General features: G+C 43.5%; 8 protein-coding genes across 8 annotated transcripts; 5 read left to right on the top strand and 3 right to left on the bottom strand.

The window, feature by feature from the left end:
* Positions 1-95: 95 nt before the first annotated feature.
* Positions 96-3096, bottom strand: EAF02_008863 (uncharacterized protein; the record flags this gene model as incomplete). The annotated part of the gene is made up of 5 exons (XM_038904911.1): positions 96-1074; positions 1123-1293; positions 1349-2381; positions 2459-2570; positions 2626-3096. 5 exons carry the CDS (start codon positions 3094-3096, stop codon positions 96-98), a joined length of 2766 nt encoding a protein of 921 aa, XP_038755321.1.
* Positions 3097-3920: 824 nt separating this feature from the next.
* EAF02_008862 (uncharacterized protein) lies at positions 3921-4532 on the top strand (the record flags this gene model as incomplete). Its single annotated transcript, XM_038904910.1, has 3 exons — positions 3921-3963; positions 4033-4055; positions 4119-4532. 3 exons carry the CDS (start codon positions 3921-3923, stop codon positions 4530-4532), a joined length of 480 nt encoding a protein of 159 aa, XP_038755320.1.
* Positions 4533-4928: 396 nt separating this feature from the next.
* Positions 4929-5597, bottom strand: EAF02_008861 (uncharacterized protein; the record flags this gene model as incomplete). Its single annotated transcript, XM_038904909.1, has 5 exons — positions 4929-4991; positions 5050-5112; positions 5162-5249; positions 5301-5348; positions 5446-5597. The coding sequence occupies 5 exons, from the start codon at positions 5595-5597 to the stop codon at positions 4929-4931; spliced, it is 414 nt and encodes a 137-aa protein (XP_038755319.1).
* Positions 5598-6048: 451 nt separating this feature from the next.
* On the bottom strand, positions 6049-7302 carry EAF02_008860 (uncharacterized protein; the record flags this gene model as incomplete). Its single annotated transcript, XM_038904908.1, has 3 exons — positions 6049-6153; positions 6206-7010; positions 7064-7302. 3 exons carry the CDS (start codon positions 7300-7302, stop codon positions 6049-6051), a joined length of 1149 nt encoding a protein of 382 aa, XP_038755318.1.
* A 471-nt stretch (positions 7303-7773) lies between these two features.
* Positions 7774-8350, top strand: EAF02_008859 (uncharacterized protein; the record flags this gene model as incomplete). Its single annotated transcript, XM_038904907.1, has 2 exons — positions 7774-7902; positions 8021-8350. The coding sequence occupies 2 exons, from the start codon at positions 7774-7776 to the stop codon at positions 8348-8350; spliced, it is 459 nt and encodes a 152-aa protein (XP_038755317.1).
* A 2923-nt stretch (positions 8351-11273) lies between these two features.
* EAF02_008858 (uncharacterized protein) lies at positions 11274-13957 on the top strand (the record flags this gene model as incomplete). The annotated part of the gene is made up of 4 exons (XM_038904906.1): positions 11274-11322; positions 11416-11669; positions 11942-13325; positions 13374-13957. 4 exons carry the CDS (start codon positions 11274-11276, stop codon positions 13955-13957), a joined length of 2271 nt encoding a protein of 756 aa, XP_038755316.1.
* Positions 13958-14869: 912 nt separating this feature from the next.
* On the top strand, positions 14870-15545 carry EAF02_008857 (uncharacterized protein; the record flags this gene model as incomplete). The annotated part of the gene is made up of 4 exons (XM_038904905.1): positions 14870-14872; positions 15006-15233; positions 15399-15457; positions 15521-15545. 4 exons carry the CDS (start codon positions 14870-14872, stop codon positions 15543-15545), a joined length of 315 nt encoding a protein of 104 aa, XP_038755315.1.
* Positions 15546-16451: 906 nt separating this feature from the next.
* Positions 16452-18206, top strand: EAF02_008856 (uncharacterized protein; the record flags this gene model as incomplete). Its single annotated transcript, XM_038904904.1, has 3 exons — positions 16452-16938; positions 16994-17179; positions 17281-18206. The coding sequence occupies exons 1-3, from the start codon at positions 16746-16748 to the stop codon at positions 18204-18206; spliced, it is 1305 nt and encodes a 434-aa protein (XP_038755314.1). The 5' UTR covers positions 16452-16745.
* Between the last annotated feature and the right edge of the window lie 911 nt (positions 18207-19117).

The raw sequence follows: 19117 nt of genomic DNA, 5'->3' as shown, positions 1-19117 counted from the left end.
TCCACAAAATACGAATTCGCCATCCACGCAGATCCAAACCCCATTACATACCCATCATTCATCCCAACAATATACAACTCTAACCTACTCACCACTCAACGCAACAATCTCAAAACATCTCCCATTCTCGTCTCCTTTCCCTTTCCTCTACCCTTACTCGCTTGCTCCTGAAATGCTCTACCGACCAATTTTCGCTTCTCCGCCTGAATCTCCAAAACTCTCTCTTCAATGCTTCCCTCCATTACCAATCTCCAAACCTTACATTCACGCTTTTGTCCCAACCGATGCACGCGATCTACCGCCTGATCTTCGATTGCCGGGGCCCACCAGGAATCGGCTAGGATAACTGTATCTGCTGCTACTAAATTGAGACCTACAGAGCAAACGGCCAAACTGGCAAGGAGAATTCGACATTCGGGATCGCTTTCGAGGGCATGCATGCCCTTGTCACGTTGTGGGGCTGTCATTGAACCATCGATACGAGCAAATTTGATTCCAGCTTGCTCGAGTTGTTTCTGAACAATGTTGAGGAACGAAGTCCATTGCGAGAAAATGACGACTTTGGAAAGTGGGTCACTGTGTGTGACTTTGATGATTTGCATAAGAGCTTCGGTCTTGGAGGATTGCTCATCTGTATTGATTTCCTCGTCTTCCGCCGTTTCGACGGCAGGGTGAACGAGAACGTCTTTGTTCTCGAGATTGGCACGGCACATTGGGCATTTATGTTGGAGTTCGATAGTGCGCTCGATACATTCCTGTCCAAAAACATGTTTGCAGGTTGTGATGACAGGGTTATGAAGTTCATCGAGACAGATGGAACATTCTTCGTGGTTGTCAATGTTGAGCTGAAGAAGCATTTGTAGAGCGAGACGAGTCTCGGCGTTGAGCACAACTACGTCGTCTTTTTCAATAATTTCCATGAGGGTGTTGACTCTGTTCTCGCAAAGCTTCCAGTGATTGCATACTTGACGCATGCGAAGCAGAATTTCAAGGATATGGGTGTATTGGATTTTGTTCTTCTTGAGAGACTCCGACTGCTTTTGGTATTGATCAGCCATACCTTTAGCTTGCTGACTTATTTTTGTTAGTATAAGCGTTGGGAGATTGGATGTTGGTACTCACACTAAAGCTTCATAAATCTTCAATTCATCATTCCTGAACTTGACCTTGTGGACGAACTCTGACAAATCTGGCAATTTCAGATCGACGAACTTCATATCCTTCTTGCGTCGCAAGCACAAAGCTCTCATTATTGTTTGTAGAAGCAGTTCTGATTCACGATTCCTTGACGCCCTAAACGAAGGTTAGCATAAGTAATTACTGTGATGCCCCTTGAGTGAGCACTTACAATGGACGAGTAAACACGGCGTTGAAAACCTCAAGCTCATTGAGGCCACCACCAATACCCAAAAATCTGAGCATCGAGTAAAAGTCCTTGATAGTATTGACAATCGGTGTTCCTGTTAGTACCCACTTTGAAGTGGCACTGATACTTGTTGCTGCAATCGCACTCTTTGTCTTCGGATTACGGATGATGTGACCTTCATCCAAGACAATTCTGCGCCACTTGAACGAAAACAATCCAGAAGTAGTCGGAACTTTCGCAGGAAGCTTTGAACCGCGAGGGAACAACTCTGAGCTGAGTGTGCCGTAAGTGGTGATAACAACATCGTACTTTGCAAAGTCACTCGGGGTCATTTCCTTGACCTTGCCTTGGCTACCATGGTAAGTCAAGACTTTCAAGGCTTTGTCTTCCTTAATGTGTCTTTCCATTTGCTGTGCCCAATTTGACATAACACTGACCGGTGCAACGATCAAAGTCGTACCTGATCCACCCTCAAGAATAAGGGAGATAACCTGCAAAGTCTTTCCAAGACCCATATCATCTGCAAGTATACCACCCGAGGCCAACTCCGGAGCCTTATCACAGTAGTTGGTTGCGATATTTTTGTAGGTGCCTTTGTGTTCTTTTGAGGCCTTCCAAAGCTGCACAACTTTGTCTGATTTTGCATCCGGTAAGACCGGGTTCTCTTTCTCAAGCATCCACGCTAAGCCTTGACGCTGATACGGAAGTAATGTAGCCTTGAGATCTTTTGGTTGTTCTGCCATGGGCATCTTTGAGAGTGCATCTTCAGGTAAACCTAACTCTTCGGCCATCTTATCCACTTCTCTCGGATTGAATCGCTCGCTGTTCGCAACAAAATGTGCAAGATCGATTACTGGTTGAGTTGTTGGCTCTATCTGACTAGAGCTACCAGCTTGAGAAGATGTGAAACCCATTTGCTTTCTCTGCGAGAGTGGAACTGGAGCCTTCGGCGGCTTTGGCGGCGCCACTTCTCGTCTCTTCAATGGTAATCTCTTGGCGGCCAACTGCTTCTCCACTGGTTGTATAGTCAGCAAGCAGAAATATTATCTTAGAAACTCTTGTAGCAGATGAGTGCTTGAGGACACGACATACAATTAGCTCTCACGACAGGATCCGCTGGTCCGTAAATCTTAAGCAAAACAGGACAATCATATGCTCTCTTTTCTCCTGTAAGAACTCCCTCCATAACAATTGCTCTCGCATCCTAAGTTTGGCATCAGTCTTCATTTCACATCACCAATATCTCCAGAAGTACATACCAAAAATCCTGCTAACTTAGAAGCTAGCTCCCTCGGCAAGTGTCCAATTTGTGTACCTCTCACATTATTAATACGAATCGCATTCGAATCATACGGATTTCCCGGTTCTCTCCTAGCCATGACCTGTTCACCAGCCGTCGCATATCCCTCATAAAATCTAACGCCCACAATCTTCCCATCAAGAGCTCCAACCAACACCCAACCAAAGCCCTCTTCGACATCTTGACTCAAATCAATAATCTCATCTTCATCACCCTCACCCCACTGATCACGGACATTCAAAGCTTGACTCGAACTTGAATTTCCAGCAGCCTGTGAAGGTCTTGAAGAACCAGAACCAGCTCTTGACAGACCAGGTGTAGAATTGAGTCTGGGTTGCTTGGGCTGAGCGCGAGGTACCTCATCCTCTGAATCCGAGTTTGTCAAATCGACAAAACCGGAAGACGCGCTGCGTTTTCCTAGATTCGACATGATGAATCCCAAAACCGATTTATCATGTACCAAAATTCCAAAATGTGGTTGTTGCAAGAGAAAGCTTGACGCGTTTGCAAGGTTCGATTAATTTCAAGAGCATCGGCAATTACATGGGTATGGAACGCCTGAACACGTGATTGTGGTTTTTGTGACCAATCGATTTGTTTGATGTTTGTAAATTGATTGCTACCTCTCACCTCTTTCTTTCAATAATGTGGTTGTTTGTTCTAGATCGCTATTGCTGGCTGGGCAAGTGCTAGCTAGCATGCTCTACCCCGGTTTGGGGCCGCATCACCTAATGACTCTACTATATGCTAGCTCTCTTAGCACAGCAGGCATAGGTACCTAGGTAGCTGTAGCTAATTTGATATGCCACTATTCGCCATTGCGAATCAAACATCGATATTGCACTATTGTAGACTCATCTAGTAAAAATAACATTAACTCAAGTCCTCGTTTACTTCTTCCATCTACCTTCTCCCGGGAAATTAACATTTAACCTCACAATCTCACATGCAGCTCATCGTCATCGTCATCACCAAAAACCAAGCTCTTATCCCTGCTCTCTTGATTCGAAAGAACAGGATCCAACACATTCAGCTCCTAGAATCAATAGATAGATAACACAAACCTGATAAAATGTTGGAATTTTTTGTCTTCCCGTCCAAAGTCTTTAAGAAGATTAAGATGATATAAAATTTGTGATTAGAAATCTGTGTATTTCATCCAATTTTTGACAGCTTTTGCGAACTTTGGTGTAAATTTGTAAATTTGGACAGGGCAGCGAATTATATTTATATTCTCTTAGATTCCAAGTCAAGATGATTCGAGAGAGATTATTGATGTTATTGATTAACATTTTCTGTATGTGCACTTTCTACGATCTTCCATCACCGAGTTACCTGTATCATTAGAAAACTAATCAAATCAAAGGTCCGCCCGTGACAGTTATGGCTGTAAGTCTCTTATCCCCCTTCCTCAACCTCAATTTCACTCAACCAGGCTAACATCTACCCTAGATCGCAGGCGTGGGCGCCGACTGTCTCCTCAATACTATCCTTTTTCTCCTGGGCGTCATTCCCGGCCACATCCACGGTTTCTACATAACCTGCACTTATTTCTCTCGAAAGAGTAAAGTTCGGAAGGGACAGTATCCAGGCGGTCCGAAAATGGGCATTTATAGTGAGAGAGTTTGGTATGGGGGTGCCAGCTCAAGACGCATAGATGAATTGTGGGAGAAGAGGGAGAGTGAGAGGGTGGAAAAATTGGAGAAGAAAGGGAGAGGATTCATGGGAAGAAAGAGTCAAAATGGGAAAAACAATGGGAGAAGTAAGGTGCTGAGAATGAATAGTGATGTGGAAGTGGAGAGGATGCATTCAAGCGCTGGTAGAGGGGGTGGCAGGGGAATGGGGAGGAGTACGACTATGGTGTAAAATATTGCAACGAATAACCTTCAAAAGGGTTTGGCATTGAGTTATGCTCACTTGGGCACAGAAAGAAAAGTAAATACAGGCAGGCAATCTTTCCTGGGAAATAGAAGAAGACAGGTATAAGTCGAATACACTTTTGTAGAGCCTGCTCATGATTCAATGGCCTCTATTTGATTGTCATCCTTCCAATACCATATGCTCATCAGAATTTTGTTACAAACATACTTCTGCCGCTTGATATATCCTCAATATCTTGTAGAAAGAAAAGAAAAAAATGTAGCTTAACAACGAAAAGTGTTGCGTGCCAAGATTTCCACATCAATAAATAGTCCTACAAATATGCACGCAACGGGTATCCTCGCAAAATAGTCGAAATGCACATCAACAGCGTGCAACCGTTCACTTGTCGATGTTGTCAAAACCATAAATAGGTCTCCCTTGTCGACGCAATGCCCAAATGACCTAACATGACATTATCAGCTTCGAGTCTCAACCAGCAACTGTAGCACAAGAAACCCACATCGTTGACAGTGACCGTCTTTCTCTTAGAGTGTTCAACTATTGCGACGCAATCCTTCAAAATCTGCAAGGTATTAAAACGACGATCTCGACATTGTAACGAGGGTACAGACCTCATTCAAACGTGATTTGATCGCCTCACGGACATCGCCATAGATCATCGATGAGATACGTTTGACACCACCTCTGCGTGCTAGACGTCTATGAATTGTGGTTAGTTCGCGTCTTCAGCCTTACTACGGAAATACTAACCGAATATCACCTTTGGTAATACCATTTATGTTATCTTTAAAAACCTTTCTAAAATCAGAAACATATTAACAAAGTGTCCAATCCTTGAGAACAATGATAAATGAAGTAACCTCAAGAATCATAGAGATCGATCTAAAAAACTCACCGATGTCTTCTCAGACGAGAACCACCTCCGATTCCCCTACCACCTGGACCGGTCTTGCCCTTGCCTCCGCCAAGGCTTGACATTACAGTCTTTCCGGCCATTGAATGATGACCTCTTCGAGAGTATGGTGAGGATAAGTTTTGTGATGTCATTTTGTTACAAGGAGCTGATATGCGTCTTTAGAAGAGGTAGCAATTTATCGTAATATTATTACTCGATCATACATCAAATGGAGTTGAGACAATTGTTTGAAAGTTGAAAGGGATTGAACAAACGAAAGTTGAACGCGGCTGGGAAGCGGGGGGAAAACGAAGTCACGGGACTTGAAACTAGCGCGTTTTTTCTACTTTCTCCTCTCACCCGGGTCTCACTTTCAATAATACTATATATGTACTGAGCAATTTTTTTATTCTGAAAAAGAACTTCTGTTGATATCCAAGCCTCCTGAAGAGACTCTATTACCCCATAAGGTATCTCCAAGCCCTAAAATATATATACTTATTCTCCAACGCACCCATGATGTCTCTTGTTTCGCTGACGCCCGAAAACCAAAAAAAATTGACAAGTAAAAACATCAATGCCATAAACTCAAGTCCCAAGGTATCATTCGGAAATAAACGTTGCTTCGGTGTATAAAAATCCCTCCTCTATAATTTCTTCATCTCCAATCTTTAGTTTCAAGGTTGTTGGCTTGCTACGCGGTGAGTACTACATGGAGTATTAGTATCACGGAATTTCGTAAGAAGTATGTATGACAAACCTGGTAGATATATGGTCTTGTTCCAGCAACATTGCCCACGATTTTCTTTACAAACCCAGGGACTTCAGCCATGACATCAACTCTATCGAGTCTTTCCTCGAGGTCTGTTTCGATTAAACCAGAAACGGATTTTCCGTCCTTTGTCTTTCCTTGCCAGTCAAATTTGACAGCCTCTGGTTCCGGCCAGCCAGCATCCTCATCATTCTTGATCCGGGTGTGTTTGGCAGTATTTCCAGCTCCAGCACAGATGATTTCGCCATCCTTGACTATGCCACCAACACTGACGACGGTAGAACCGTATGCTGGAGGTGTTGTGTATTCCATCATTATGGCTGAAAATTGTGGACCTTGATAGTCGACAAAATTCCACTTTGCGGCAGCGTGATGTGGTTTCATTCCCTGGAGCGCATGTATGAACAATGCCTTGCCCTTGAAGTCTATTGACCCATCTTTGGTTGTAATGGATCCTTTGGTGACAGTTCGTGGCCAGAATGCATGTCTCATCGAGCCCCAAGGAGCCTTTGGATCTGTGCCATAATATGATTTGCCATCTTTACCGACATGGAAACCCGGAGCAACTCGAGTCACTGTGAGGTTGACGATGGATGCTTCATTCGTCATGGATTTGATAGTATATTCTGTGCCATCCTCAGAAAGATCAATGGCAACATCGTCTGCATAGAAGCAGGTTTTATCATCGCTGAATTCGACGTTGCTGAGTTGATCGGAACTCCAAAGATTAGGCTTTGAACTACCTTTAGGATAGGAGATTTTGCAGTTGAACTGAGTTGTCGTTCGCACGCCACTTCCTATAGTATCAGCATCTCGTTCTTACAAGGAGAGAAATGCGAATCATACATAACATTACTGTGTATTATTTGCGCCATGGCAATATGTCCACTATCAGCCATGAAATAGAAAGTCTGAGTCTCTACGCTCGTTGAGTCCATAGCGACCCATTTCATGTCTTCTCTCGAAAGTTCAGTGTATGGCGTGGTTTCTGCTTGCTTGCCGACTGGTATAATTGCTGACGGTCCATAGATTGGTTCTGCTGTGCCGGCAACATTGGCCATTGTCTTTTTGGCCCAGTTCATCATCTTGAATATTTGTGTTATTGTATCTTGGGGAAGTGAAATGATTTATTGTGATGTTTGTCTTTGAGAGAGGGACAACCGTCCTTCAAGTACCAAGATGACCCCCCATCATCTTGTTCCTGCCTAATGCATACATCATCCATATTTAATCACGTGCAAGCCCCTTTCAAAGATTTAGAAGGGATTAATCTTGCTGTCGTTTGCGAAGAATATCAAAGTGTATACAAATGACGTATTATTGTAAAAGGCATTGTGTCGCATCATTTACAGAAATCAAATGAGTTTCGGCATGTGGATTATCTAAAATTTGGGGTAACCTTGAAAGGCTGAATGGATCCTTGACCAAAAAACCCATGTCATTTTCAGAACCTTATCGACAAGGCGACAGACGCGGCCTAAAATTTTAATTTATCAAGTTGACCTCAAGAAAGCTTCACTGCCAGGACATCTTCCTCAGCCAGCACCTTAATAACGATGTCGAAAGCACGCGCAGCTTCAGATGTGATAGTGAAACTCATAGTAGGAGCAGGACAAGCCAGTCCTAGTCCTCCAGTTGGTCCTGCATTGGGAAGTAAAGGTGTAAAGTCAATGGACTTTTGCAAGGTACGCACATCCCCAACTTGCGCAGTTCCTGAATCTTGTTGCAGTTTCGACTTCATTTGTATCATGAACACAATTCATGTTGTTCTCAAATGGTCAGTTAGTCTAATAATTTCACTAGGAATTTAATGCGAGAACTGCCCATATGAATCCAGGAACCCCAATTCCCGCGAGAGTCACAGTGCGACCAGATCGATCATTCCATTTCGAACTCCGCACACCGTCAACATCATGGTTACTTCTCAGCGCTGCGGGCGTTGAGGCGAAAAAGGGAAAGCTAAAGGGAGCGCCAGATTCGACAACGGTTGTGGGTACTGTCAGTTTGAAGCACATCTACGAGATTGCCAAAATAAAACAATCAGAATTGCGCCTATCAGGGTTATCTTTGGAGGGGCTTTGCAAATCAGTGATTGCGCAGGCGAAAACCATTGGGGTTAAGGTTGTCGCATGAAGGGGGCGAGGGGTTGTCGATCAGGCTGATTCGAATAAGCTGAGTCAATTTACACGTGTGATATCATTGCGGCGGCGTTGGGATTCATATGTACACTACTCTCAGAGGGAAACCTGAGATTGCACGGTGTAAAATAGACGATTTTCACGATGGTTCAACCTCGAGAATGTTTCGACTAGGACATTAACCTTTAAGGACATGAATATTTCGTTAACAGGATTGATAATTCCGCGTTGTGGGTGCTCGTCCAATAGAAAGCTCAGAAATGGACTCATGTATCAGTACAAACTTTTCCAAAACCATGCACACTTGGCAGATTTGTTTCATTTTGCTCTGAACTAAAGCTGCGCTTCCAAATACTTGATTATTGGGCGCTCAGCGAGAGTAAATACTTATGAAGTACTCGTAGGTAGGTAGGTCATGCTTCCTAAGATGTCACTTCACGGAACGGATGTCTCTCATTGGAAATCCGAGACGAACTCCGGATTGCTTTGAGCTGATTGGATCACGTGTAACTATCTCCTCCAATCCTTCTGGAACGCTTTGCGCAACCCCAGCAGCGAAATCGGGGCTTCGGGGGTTGTCCTCGGTAACACTCGGTATCACTTAGGCTTGGCCTTGACAGTGGAGTTCTAGAAGAAACCTAGAAGCATCGTATCCCAGCGCGCCCAGCTATCTACGACCAATGCAGCCTTAAGTGTCAATAAAGCAGGAAGATCTACAAACCAAATCGCCCCCCCAAGAATGTACAACGATCCACTCATAAACGATGCTCAGTATCGATGCTAATGTTGTACAAGCACGCAGGCGCCTCTGTAGACTCGCCGTGCATAATCTTGTGCCTGCTGAGCTGCTGTGCAAGATAAAAGACTTCGGCGAACGAAGCAATTAGAGATGCCTGGTATTAATTTGGGTCTTCTGATTTGAGCGACTCGAGACGGAACAAATTTCTCCATTTTATGAGAATTGCTGGTTCCAATTACATAGAGACATATGCCTTATTTGTTGTAATGAGTTTGCTGTAATGAGTTTGCTGTAATGAGTTTCGGAAGTAAAGATGGCATGCCAGTCGGTACTTATTGATAGGTTGCCCCCCTTTCTCATCAAGGTTCACAAGGCGGTTTCAACAATATAGAATCACCAGTCAGCCACATCTACGAGTACTGAACGACTATTCGTACAGTCTGCCCCAGTGCCTCGAGTCTACGTGCCTCTGTAAAAGTCCAGTTCTAGGTTGGGCTTTGAATTTTCTCCACCTGTTTATTTTTATCCTGCCTGTGTTAAAATTTCGATCCACCTCTCCATATTACCTGGCTTAAAACGGAATGATCGTGGTCGAGACCTACTCTGTAGATAATCTCAGCGTATGTGATTTGCTGAGGACAAGAGTATCTATCTATCTACGCACGTAGACAAAAACTCGATTTTCTTTCTTCCATCACATGTGTTTAGTTAGAGAATGAAGGGATTGCCAGTAGACCTCGTACCTCGTAAAAACTTTTCCTTTTTCTTTTTCAAGCGGCGGCCGACTGCCCAGCCTGACCGCATGTAGAAAAGAAGCAAAGACCTCCATTCCAAGGTTATTTGTGGTAATATTAGTAAGCTATGTGTAATCCAAATGAATGCGAGTCAATGGAAATTATCTTCAATCTCTGGGAAGTACCTGGGTAGACCGACTGGTGGGAGGTACCTAGGTAATATCCATATCCATTGAAGTTTTCTCATCTCTTCATTACAAACTACCCGCCGGTACTCGAGTAATATCCTTTTGGATGAATGCTTCTGAAATCAACGGTCCAATTTCTCTCCATCTCATCCAACCCAGCCTTTTGCATAATTGCTCCATCGACGCCTTTGGGTAATATTTTGGTACGCAGTACATCTCGATCAAATCAATGTAAATTATTATCCGGTTTACATCATATATATCACCAGACACCAGACACCGTACAACATACATCATACACATGAATTCGAAGGAAATAAAGAAAGCAACGGAATTGCACCTAGCACATGCCTATCGTCACACTACAGTCATCTATCTTCTTGTCCTTATTAAAGCCGATGCAAATCCGACCTATCACACTTGATATTCTCCATTACAGATTACCTGGCTCGCCTGGTACACACATCTTCGCGTCTCTCCCTCTTCTTGTTATATCGGACCTTTCCTACTTCATCAAGCATCGAGTATTACCATGCCAATTCCAGTTTAGACATTGCTTATGGCTTTTCGCATTCAAGGTTCAATTATTATTAACCGGTAACCCGTCATCATTATTACTTCTTGTTCCACCCACCACCTAACGTTCAAAATCCTTCCTCCACTAATCAAACTTTGACTTCGACTTTGACTTTTGGCTACTCCAGTCTACTACCCACCATCCATTGAAAATCCTCAGAAATCCGGTCTTGGTGTTCCTACTACCTCCGCTACCAGTTCTTGACCATTTGTTCATACTGTTTGTTAACTGGTACATAAATTTCTTGGTTGTACATGATCTAATCGAATCAGTTAGAGTAGATTCTTTACTCGAATCTTCAAAGACTTCATTAAAATAAAACAGTCAAAATTACATACATACATCCCAGTATATGCTTTGTACGATTGATTACTTACTCCATTTGCATTTTCTATCTTTCTCTTTGCTGAATATTCAATCTGATGGTTAATCATTCATCGATTGGTGCAAAACTTATCATCTCGGCTTCTTCTTCCGTTTAGTTTGCTCTCTTACAGTATTGTATCCGCTTTTGACTCAAGAGAAACGCTCCGAAAGCCCCACCATCAAACCTCCAAATTCTCCTTTCAGAATCAACCTTCTCACTTACAACCTGCCCCGACTTTCGTGAAGGCTCCGGAGGGCTATCCTCGACCATAGTGCAATTGCTCCAATATCCTATACCCCCCATCGCTCTCACTATGGCTGAACCTCAAGAATCATCATCGTCTACTCAGACGGCCCCGCTCGGTGAGTCTCTGCGCTTACTCGTGCTGTTGTCGACCCAATCACGACATCTTGTCAACATACATTGAGAGAATGAGGCTAACAATGGCCACGCAGGCTCTACACCTTTCAAATTGAACGGCAAATCCTCTACTGAAGGTTCCCCACAAGTCCGGTTCGCCGCGGTCAACGAGCAAATAGCACCGGATGCAAGCTTCGCTGGTCTGGATCATAGCACGGCTACGCAGAATATGTTAAATAAGGAGCAGGTAGATTTAGATCAGTTATCGAAAACCCTTCAAGGAACTCATCTACAAGAACGTCGCATGAGCCATTTTGCATTCGAGCCTGTGTCTCTACCAGCTTCGAGAGTACGTCATTTCTATTTGCAACGATCTATATTTCAACGGGTTCTGCCAATCTGTGGGTTGATAGTTCAGCTTGAAGTGTCAAACTGTAACAACGCCAAAATTTGGCTGAACCACGGGCTAGATTTAGTAGACTCTATGCATTAAGAACCACAATTTGCTTTACAAGGGATTCGCATTATATGGCCCACAATAGCGCATATTGCTATTGTTCATAATTTGACTTTATTTCTGTTTGGAGTCTTGTACTATCCAACTAACTCGTTGAATTGTAGATACCCTCAACCGAAGAGAATTCGCGAGAGGCTAGCCGATATAACACACACAGTTCTTCGAGTCGACCCTCTCCCCATCAAAGTCCTCGAACATCATCCATGCATTCTCCACCCATAACCCCTGCTGCAACACGATCGAGAGATGCTCCGACCGAAGCAGCAAAGGGGGTTCCAGTCCAGAAAGTGGCTGCGGAGGGGGATCCGGCGGCTATGACACCTCAGATTTCACCACCTAGAACCTCACCCTCAACTACAAACGCTGACGCGTCTCGACCTGGATCTTCTGGACAAATAATGGCTAGCCCTAATAGCAATTCTAACGAATCATCAAAACCACATCATACTTTTTCGATTGGTCCTACTGCAAACGATACGTCCGTTCCTGCATCTCGAGAACCCAGTCCCGCCCGTTCTGCTACCCCCTCGGCCTACAGCAGACCCTTTACACCAGCCGGTGATATAGATGATCCTTACGCCGCATCTAGAAGAGTCCCGCAGCCCAAGAATGCCGAAGCTATTGAGTCGAGGTTCAGATTTGGCGCGGTAGGCGCAAAAAACCGACAATCTCCAAGCTCATCCACAACTAGCTTGCCTAGATCCTCCAGAAGTGCGGCAGATGGAAAGACACCGGCACAAGGTGTCGAGAAACGACATACTGGATTATTCGGACATAAAAATCATTTATCAGGTGTCCACGATGATAGTGCATCAACAATACACAAAGCTCACGGTTCCATGTCAGAGCTCAAGCGATTCTTGAAAATTGGTCAACATAAAGCCAAGCGTGCTGGCTCTCCAACACCATCTACTAAATCTGGCAGCTCAATAAATAAAGCATCACCATCTAGCAAAGGACAGCAGCTTCCATTCGGTGATGACCACGGGCTAACTTCGAAATATGGCAAGTTTGGAAAGGTTCTTGGAGCTGGAGCTGGAGGCTCCGTACGTCTGATGAAGCGAAGCAGTGATGGTAAAACATTCGCCGTAAAGGAGTTTCGCGCCAGACATTCTTATGAGTCAGAAAAGGAATACACGAAGAAAGTAACTGCCGAATTTTGTATAGGATCAACTCTACATCATGGTAATATTATCGAAACATTGGATATTGTGCAAGAGAAAGGAAAATGGTATGAGGTCATGGAATATGCACCTTACGATCTATTTGCCGTTGTAATGACTGGTAAAATGTCGAAAGAAGAGGTTACCTGCTCATTTCTTCAGATTTTGAGTGGTGTCACATACTTGCATAGTATGGGCCTAGCCCATCGAGATCTGAAGCTTGATAATGTTGTGGTTAACCAATATGGTATTATGAAGATTATCGATTTTGGTAGTGCTAGCGTGTTCTTGTATCCCTTTGAAGGAGGCATCACGTTATCCAGTGGTACGTTACTTTGAATTTCCTCAAAAAATCATGCTAATATTCTTGTAGGTATTGTTGGCTCCGATCCTTACCTCGCTCCAGAGGTGTATGACGAGAAGAGATATGACCCACAGCCAACTGATATCTGGTCCCTTGCAATAATCTTCTGCTGCATGTCTTTACGCCGATTCCCATGGAAAATGCCTAGAATGACGGATAATTCCTTCAAATTATTTGCCTCTCCTCCATCACCAAAACCAGAACATCACAATGGAGCAACCACACCAGCCACAAAGGAGTCGGATACCAAATCTTCTCATTCGAAAAACGGTCCTAATGGCTCCGGTTCTGATGTTGACATGCTCACCTTGATTAATTCCATTGAATCAAGGAAGCCTCCTGAGCCACCAAAGCCAGAAGTGATTAAAGGACCAGACAGATTACTCCGTCTCCTACCCAGAGAGAGTAGAGAAATTATCGGATTGATGTTGAAGCTGGATCCAAAGAAGAGAGCTACGATGGCACAGATACTGGATAATCCCTGGGTAAGAGATACAGTGATATGCCGTCAAGACTCAGATGGCAAACCCATATCGGCTCCAGGCCATACACATACTCTTGAGCCACCAACACCACCTCCTTCCTCAAAATAACGAATTTTACGTAGCCTTGGATGACACTTCATTTGCATAGTCAGGGTTGGGATTAGGGGGCGTTTTGGGTGGGATGGTTTACCTAGGTTGATTGGTTCATATTGATGGCACTACTTCACAGTGCAGTGCATAAGGCTCATTTTTAGATAGTAGAGGAATTGCGGTAGATTGTATATCCATAGGAGTGTTGGAGGTCTTATATTATTTTGGAATCGTTACTAGATACATACCTCGAGGTCGTTTTAGATAGGAATGTTGCTGAGTCCTTATGATATTAACGACTGTTTTTAATTAAAGCATAGCTATATATATATAATTCTTGAAATACAATTGTAGTCTCCTTGTTATTTACTTATTTGAACAGTTCAAACATGAATCACTGATAGAATTCGGCTGCTCAAGTGACAATTCGACAATGTTATCCACTCCCATCTCTCTGGCGTAACCTTAGTTTCATTTTTTGTCACAATTAACATGTCCCTTACCACTTCTATTCCCTCCACGGCCTCCATTAATGTTTGTCTCTCTTCTTGCTTGCTGATCCAAAGTATGCGGGGGTTTCGATGATAGCATGTCAGCCAAGATTCGACAATTTAACGAATTCGCAAGTCTTAGAAGCTTATACTATTCTTGAATCTTCATCCCTCAAGCATTAATATTTGATAATTTGAGCAGATTTCTGTAACAGGTTCACTGCTGTGTATGGAGATGTGGACAGACGAATGTGTGCTATCATGTGACCAGGTGGGTGTCTTGATCAATGGCCGATGTTCGGTTTAAAGAAGATTCGAGAAACCCGAGAGGTACAAATTATTTTTCTCCACACCCAGTCCTCCGAGCTTCAATTCTTTGATATTACTCCAAACAACTTTCTGCCAATTACTTTCTACTCAAACTTTAAATACCCTCAAAATGGTGAGTGAGCTGTTCAATTTACATGCGCCTTGAAGACTTCATAGTTCGGGGCGGTTTCAATTCTTATAAAAACCTACAGAGCACTTTAGCTTTCCCTCTGTATTATATTTGCTAATGATCATTGATATTGCAGTCTACCGCCCTCAAGTCCATCAAGTCCCTCGCTCCTCTCCTCGACCGTGTCTTGGTCCAGAGAATTAAGGCTGAGACTAAAACCGCCAGCGGTATCTTCCTCCCAGAATCGAGTGTCAAGGAGCTCAACGAGGCTAGAGTTTTGGCTGTTGGTCCAGGAGGTTTGGACAAGGATGGAAAGAGAGTTAGCTGTAGCGTGCAGGCTGGTGACAAAGTTTTGATTCCTCAGGTAAGCTCGATGGGTGTGTGGTAGATGAGGCGGGAGGTTCCAAAGGTGTTTGTTTGCTTGGGGTCATTCTTGCAGATGAGGTTGATAGCTGCAGCATGGATCAAGAACGAGGGTGTCGGAAGTTATGGAACATATGGACAATTGAGCTGCGCTGACTAGGAGTAGTACGGAGGATCGCCAGTCAAGGTTGGAGAAGAGGAATACTCTTTGTTCAGAGACCATGAGTAAGTACAATATCCTTTGCGCATTCTCCTGCCCGTGGAATACGTTACTGACATTAGCTACAGTATCCTTGCAAAAATTAACGAATAAATGCTTTCACGATATGACGAATTGATGGAGGGTGTACCATAAATGTATTAAATCGAGCATAGCGGACAAAGAAAAAAGATATCAAGTAAAAAGGATGTTGGAAAAAACATGTCGATGAACTGGCCTAATACTAAGGGGCTCAAAGGGACGAAGTTTTTGTGTATACCTTGACCTCCGCCGGTGGATTGCCGTGCATGAATTTGAATGAATCTCTTCTCCTCAAATGTCAAAGTGTTTCGGAGTACGATTTTGATCGCAATCCAAGGGATTGTGTATGCATCGGACATTTATTCGCAGGCATTGAAAGTCATGCCGTGCTTGTGTTAGAGGATCATTCCTGTACTATGGTTCCCATTGATGCAATTTGCAATGAGTAGTGAGCGATATGGCAAAGGAGACCCCTGATGGACATGCAAAAGGTGCATGATAATTTATTGCGGCTGTAAAAATGCAGATGTAACTCCTGGGTACTTGGGGCAGTTAGGTAAGTGATATATGGGTAATTGGCGTTTGTTTCTCAGGCCAAGGAAAGGGGCCGTTTTCTGAAACCAAACGAAAATGTTTTACCGCCCTGTTCAATTTCTCGAGGAAAACGGAGAACCAATGAATGATGTTGTCATACATGTAATAAATATTCCTCCAGCTGCGCCTTTGACCCTACTACTTCATGTCCAGATTGTTCCATGGGTCATTTTGTAGGTTATAGGATTGATGTGCATTGTGTAGATGATAGGATTGATACATTTCCTTTTTGGCATGCCAGTAGTTTGGTCTGTCTCTGAATCGAAACACCAGAATAAATAAAAAGTAAATTCTTACATGCTTGTATCACAAAGTACGGTTTCTTAATCACTAATAATCTACTTATGGTGAATGAATGGTTAAACCGTTGAAGTGAATAGGAGATTCGAGCCCATAAACGAAAGGTTCGTCGTATGGAAACAATCACAATATAAACGACTATTGTTTCTGTACAATAGCGCATCGAATCCTTCTTTTTCTTATTAGCCAGTACTTTTTGAATCATCACGATTCTGTTTAACTTTCATTCACAGCACCACACTCCTTTGGTTCTTTAGAAAAGGATCCTCTGCTTTGCAATTGTTTGTCTTACTTCTTCTCACATACTACCCAAAAACATCGGTACAAAATTCAAAACTGTTTATACACCTTCTCCCGAAGTTAATCTTTTGAGGAAACATGAATCTATCTCTTTTCACACTCGCCCTGGTGGCATGTTACTCTTCTCGGCTGGTAGCTGCGCACACAGTCTTCACGACACTTTTTGTAAACGATGTATCGCAGGGCGATGGAACATGTGTTCGCATGCCCTCGGATCCTAGCACGGCTACATTCCCCATCAACGATTTGGATAGTGATTCCATGGCGTGTGGTGAGTTTTTTCCCTCGTGGTGAGATGTATTGAAGGGTGCTGATGATGAGGATAGGATTCAATGGGACTCGAGGAGTCGAGCGCGTCTGCGCGGTTAATCAAACGGCGAAATTGAGCTTCTTGTTTCGAGAGTATGCCGATGGTTCCCAGGAGGGCGCTATCGATCCGAATCATAAGGGTCCTTGTGCCGTGTATATGAAGCGTGTGGCTTCGGCTATTAATGATACGGCCGTGGGTTCTGGTAAGTGTTTTGCTTTTTTTTTCTTGTTCTTGGATTTCTGAAAGCGGGAACCCTAGGTGTCTTTTTGTTTATGTTTCTCAGCAAAACTAACTTGTCTATAGGCTGGTTCAAAATCTGGGACGAAGGCTACGATAACAGCACACAGAAATGGTGCACCGAGAAACTTATCCAAAATAATGGCTACCTCTCCGTCAACATCCCCAGCGATCTAGCAGGTGGATATTACCTAGCTCGGCCCGAACTTCTCGCCCTCCATCAAGCTGACAAGACCCCTCCAAACCCTCAATTCTACACCGGGTGTGCACAAATATATCTCGATTCCACCGCAACCGCCGTCCCAAAAGATACAGTCAGCATCCCCGGCTACGTCAACATCCACTCCCCATCCGTCCTATACAACATCTGGAATCCCCCACCTACACCCTACACCATGGCAGGACCCGCGCCCTACCAGCCCGGCATCTCCAGCATCTCCAACACCACCGGTAGCAAGGCCGCGAAATTCTCAGCCTACACTGCGAAGCAGAATGAAGGGCTTCTACCGCAAGATACGGCAATCACGAATGCTAATTGGTGGGGCGTTGAAGTCGCTGCGTATACCACCGAAGCAGGGTGCTGGGATGCGAGCGAGAATTGCTGGAATCAGACGACGGTTTGTTATGATTGTGCGCCGCCGACGGGGGATAAGGGGTGTCGGGCGTGGGAGGCGCATTGTACGGAGATTCAGAAGGGGTGTAAAAGGGGAGATTTCAATGGGCCGCCTGTGCTTGCTAAGATGGAGGGGGCGATGGCGTCGGCGACGATTGCGCCGGCGGCGGAACAGACAGGGGGTGTCTATGCGGCGGGCTCGACGGTGGTGAGTGCGGGGAGTTTGGGGACGAGTGAGGATGGGAAGTGTGGAGGTGGGAATGGTCAGACGTGTAAGGGTAGTGCGTTTGGAGAGTGTTGTAGTCAGGTGGGGTATTGTGGGGGGAGCGAGAGTTATTGTGGGGTGGGGTGTCAGGGCGACTTTGGAGTTTGTGGATGAGTTTTGTTTGATTGGGGTGGGATGGGTTGGAGAGGAGAGGAGAGGAAGGATGGGTGAGAAGGCGAGATGAGAATGATATGATGGACTGGGCTTGAACAAACTGGGAGTACTTTGTAGCGGAACATAGAATGGGAGATTTGGGGCGGGAGAGGGGGGACGAGGTACGATATCCTACGACGACTTTCCGTGCACTCTTGAGGGAATTTCTCATAGCATCTGCATTTGCATTTAAGCCTGGGTTTCAGTTCCAGTTTACTGGCAAACGACGACGCAATTTTAGAGAATAGAAAGGATAGGATAGGATAGGATAGATCGAGCAGGTTTCGATAGTCTTTCCTATACGATGAAGAAGATTCAGATTCAGATTCAGATGGAGATGTAGATCAAGATGGAGATTCAGATCGAGATGGAGATGGAGATTAAGAACATTCTATTCTGTACTTGCATTTCTATATCTACCCTCTTTAGATCTTAGATTTTAAACCTAGAATACGAATATCAGATTTCATATTACAAATTTCGAATTACGAATTACGAATTACGAATTACGAATTTCGAATTTCGAATATAAAATGTAAAATATAAAGATAAATCCAGAAAATACTCAAATATCATTTATTCTTGTATATATTATTAATTTAAATTAAATGAAATATAAGATATTAAGTTTTTATTTATTTATTTCTTATTAAAATAAGTTTTCGCTTATTTTATAATATAAATAAATTTATCTCTTTAAATAAACTAAATATTATATATTCCTATATATTTTATTAATATTAATTTAATAAAATATAATCAATTAAATCTTTATTTAATTATTCTTTATTAAAATAATCTTCGACTTATTTTAAAATTTAAATAAATTTATTTCTTTTAAACAAACGAAATATTATATATTTCTATATATA

The sequence above is a fragment of the Botrytis sinoallii genome (assembly GCF_014898435.1).
Source record: "Botrytis sinoallii strain Bc 23 chromosome Unknown BSIN_017, whole genome shotgun sequence".
In the NCBI taxonomy this organism is placed as follows: Eukaryota; Fungi; Ascomycota; class Leotiomycetes; order Helotiales; family Sclerotiniaceae; genus Botrytis; species Botrytis sinoallii.
This window is presented reverse-complemented; position numbering and strand designations above follow the sequence as displayed.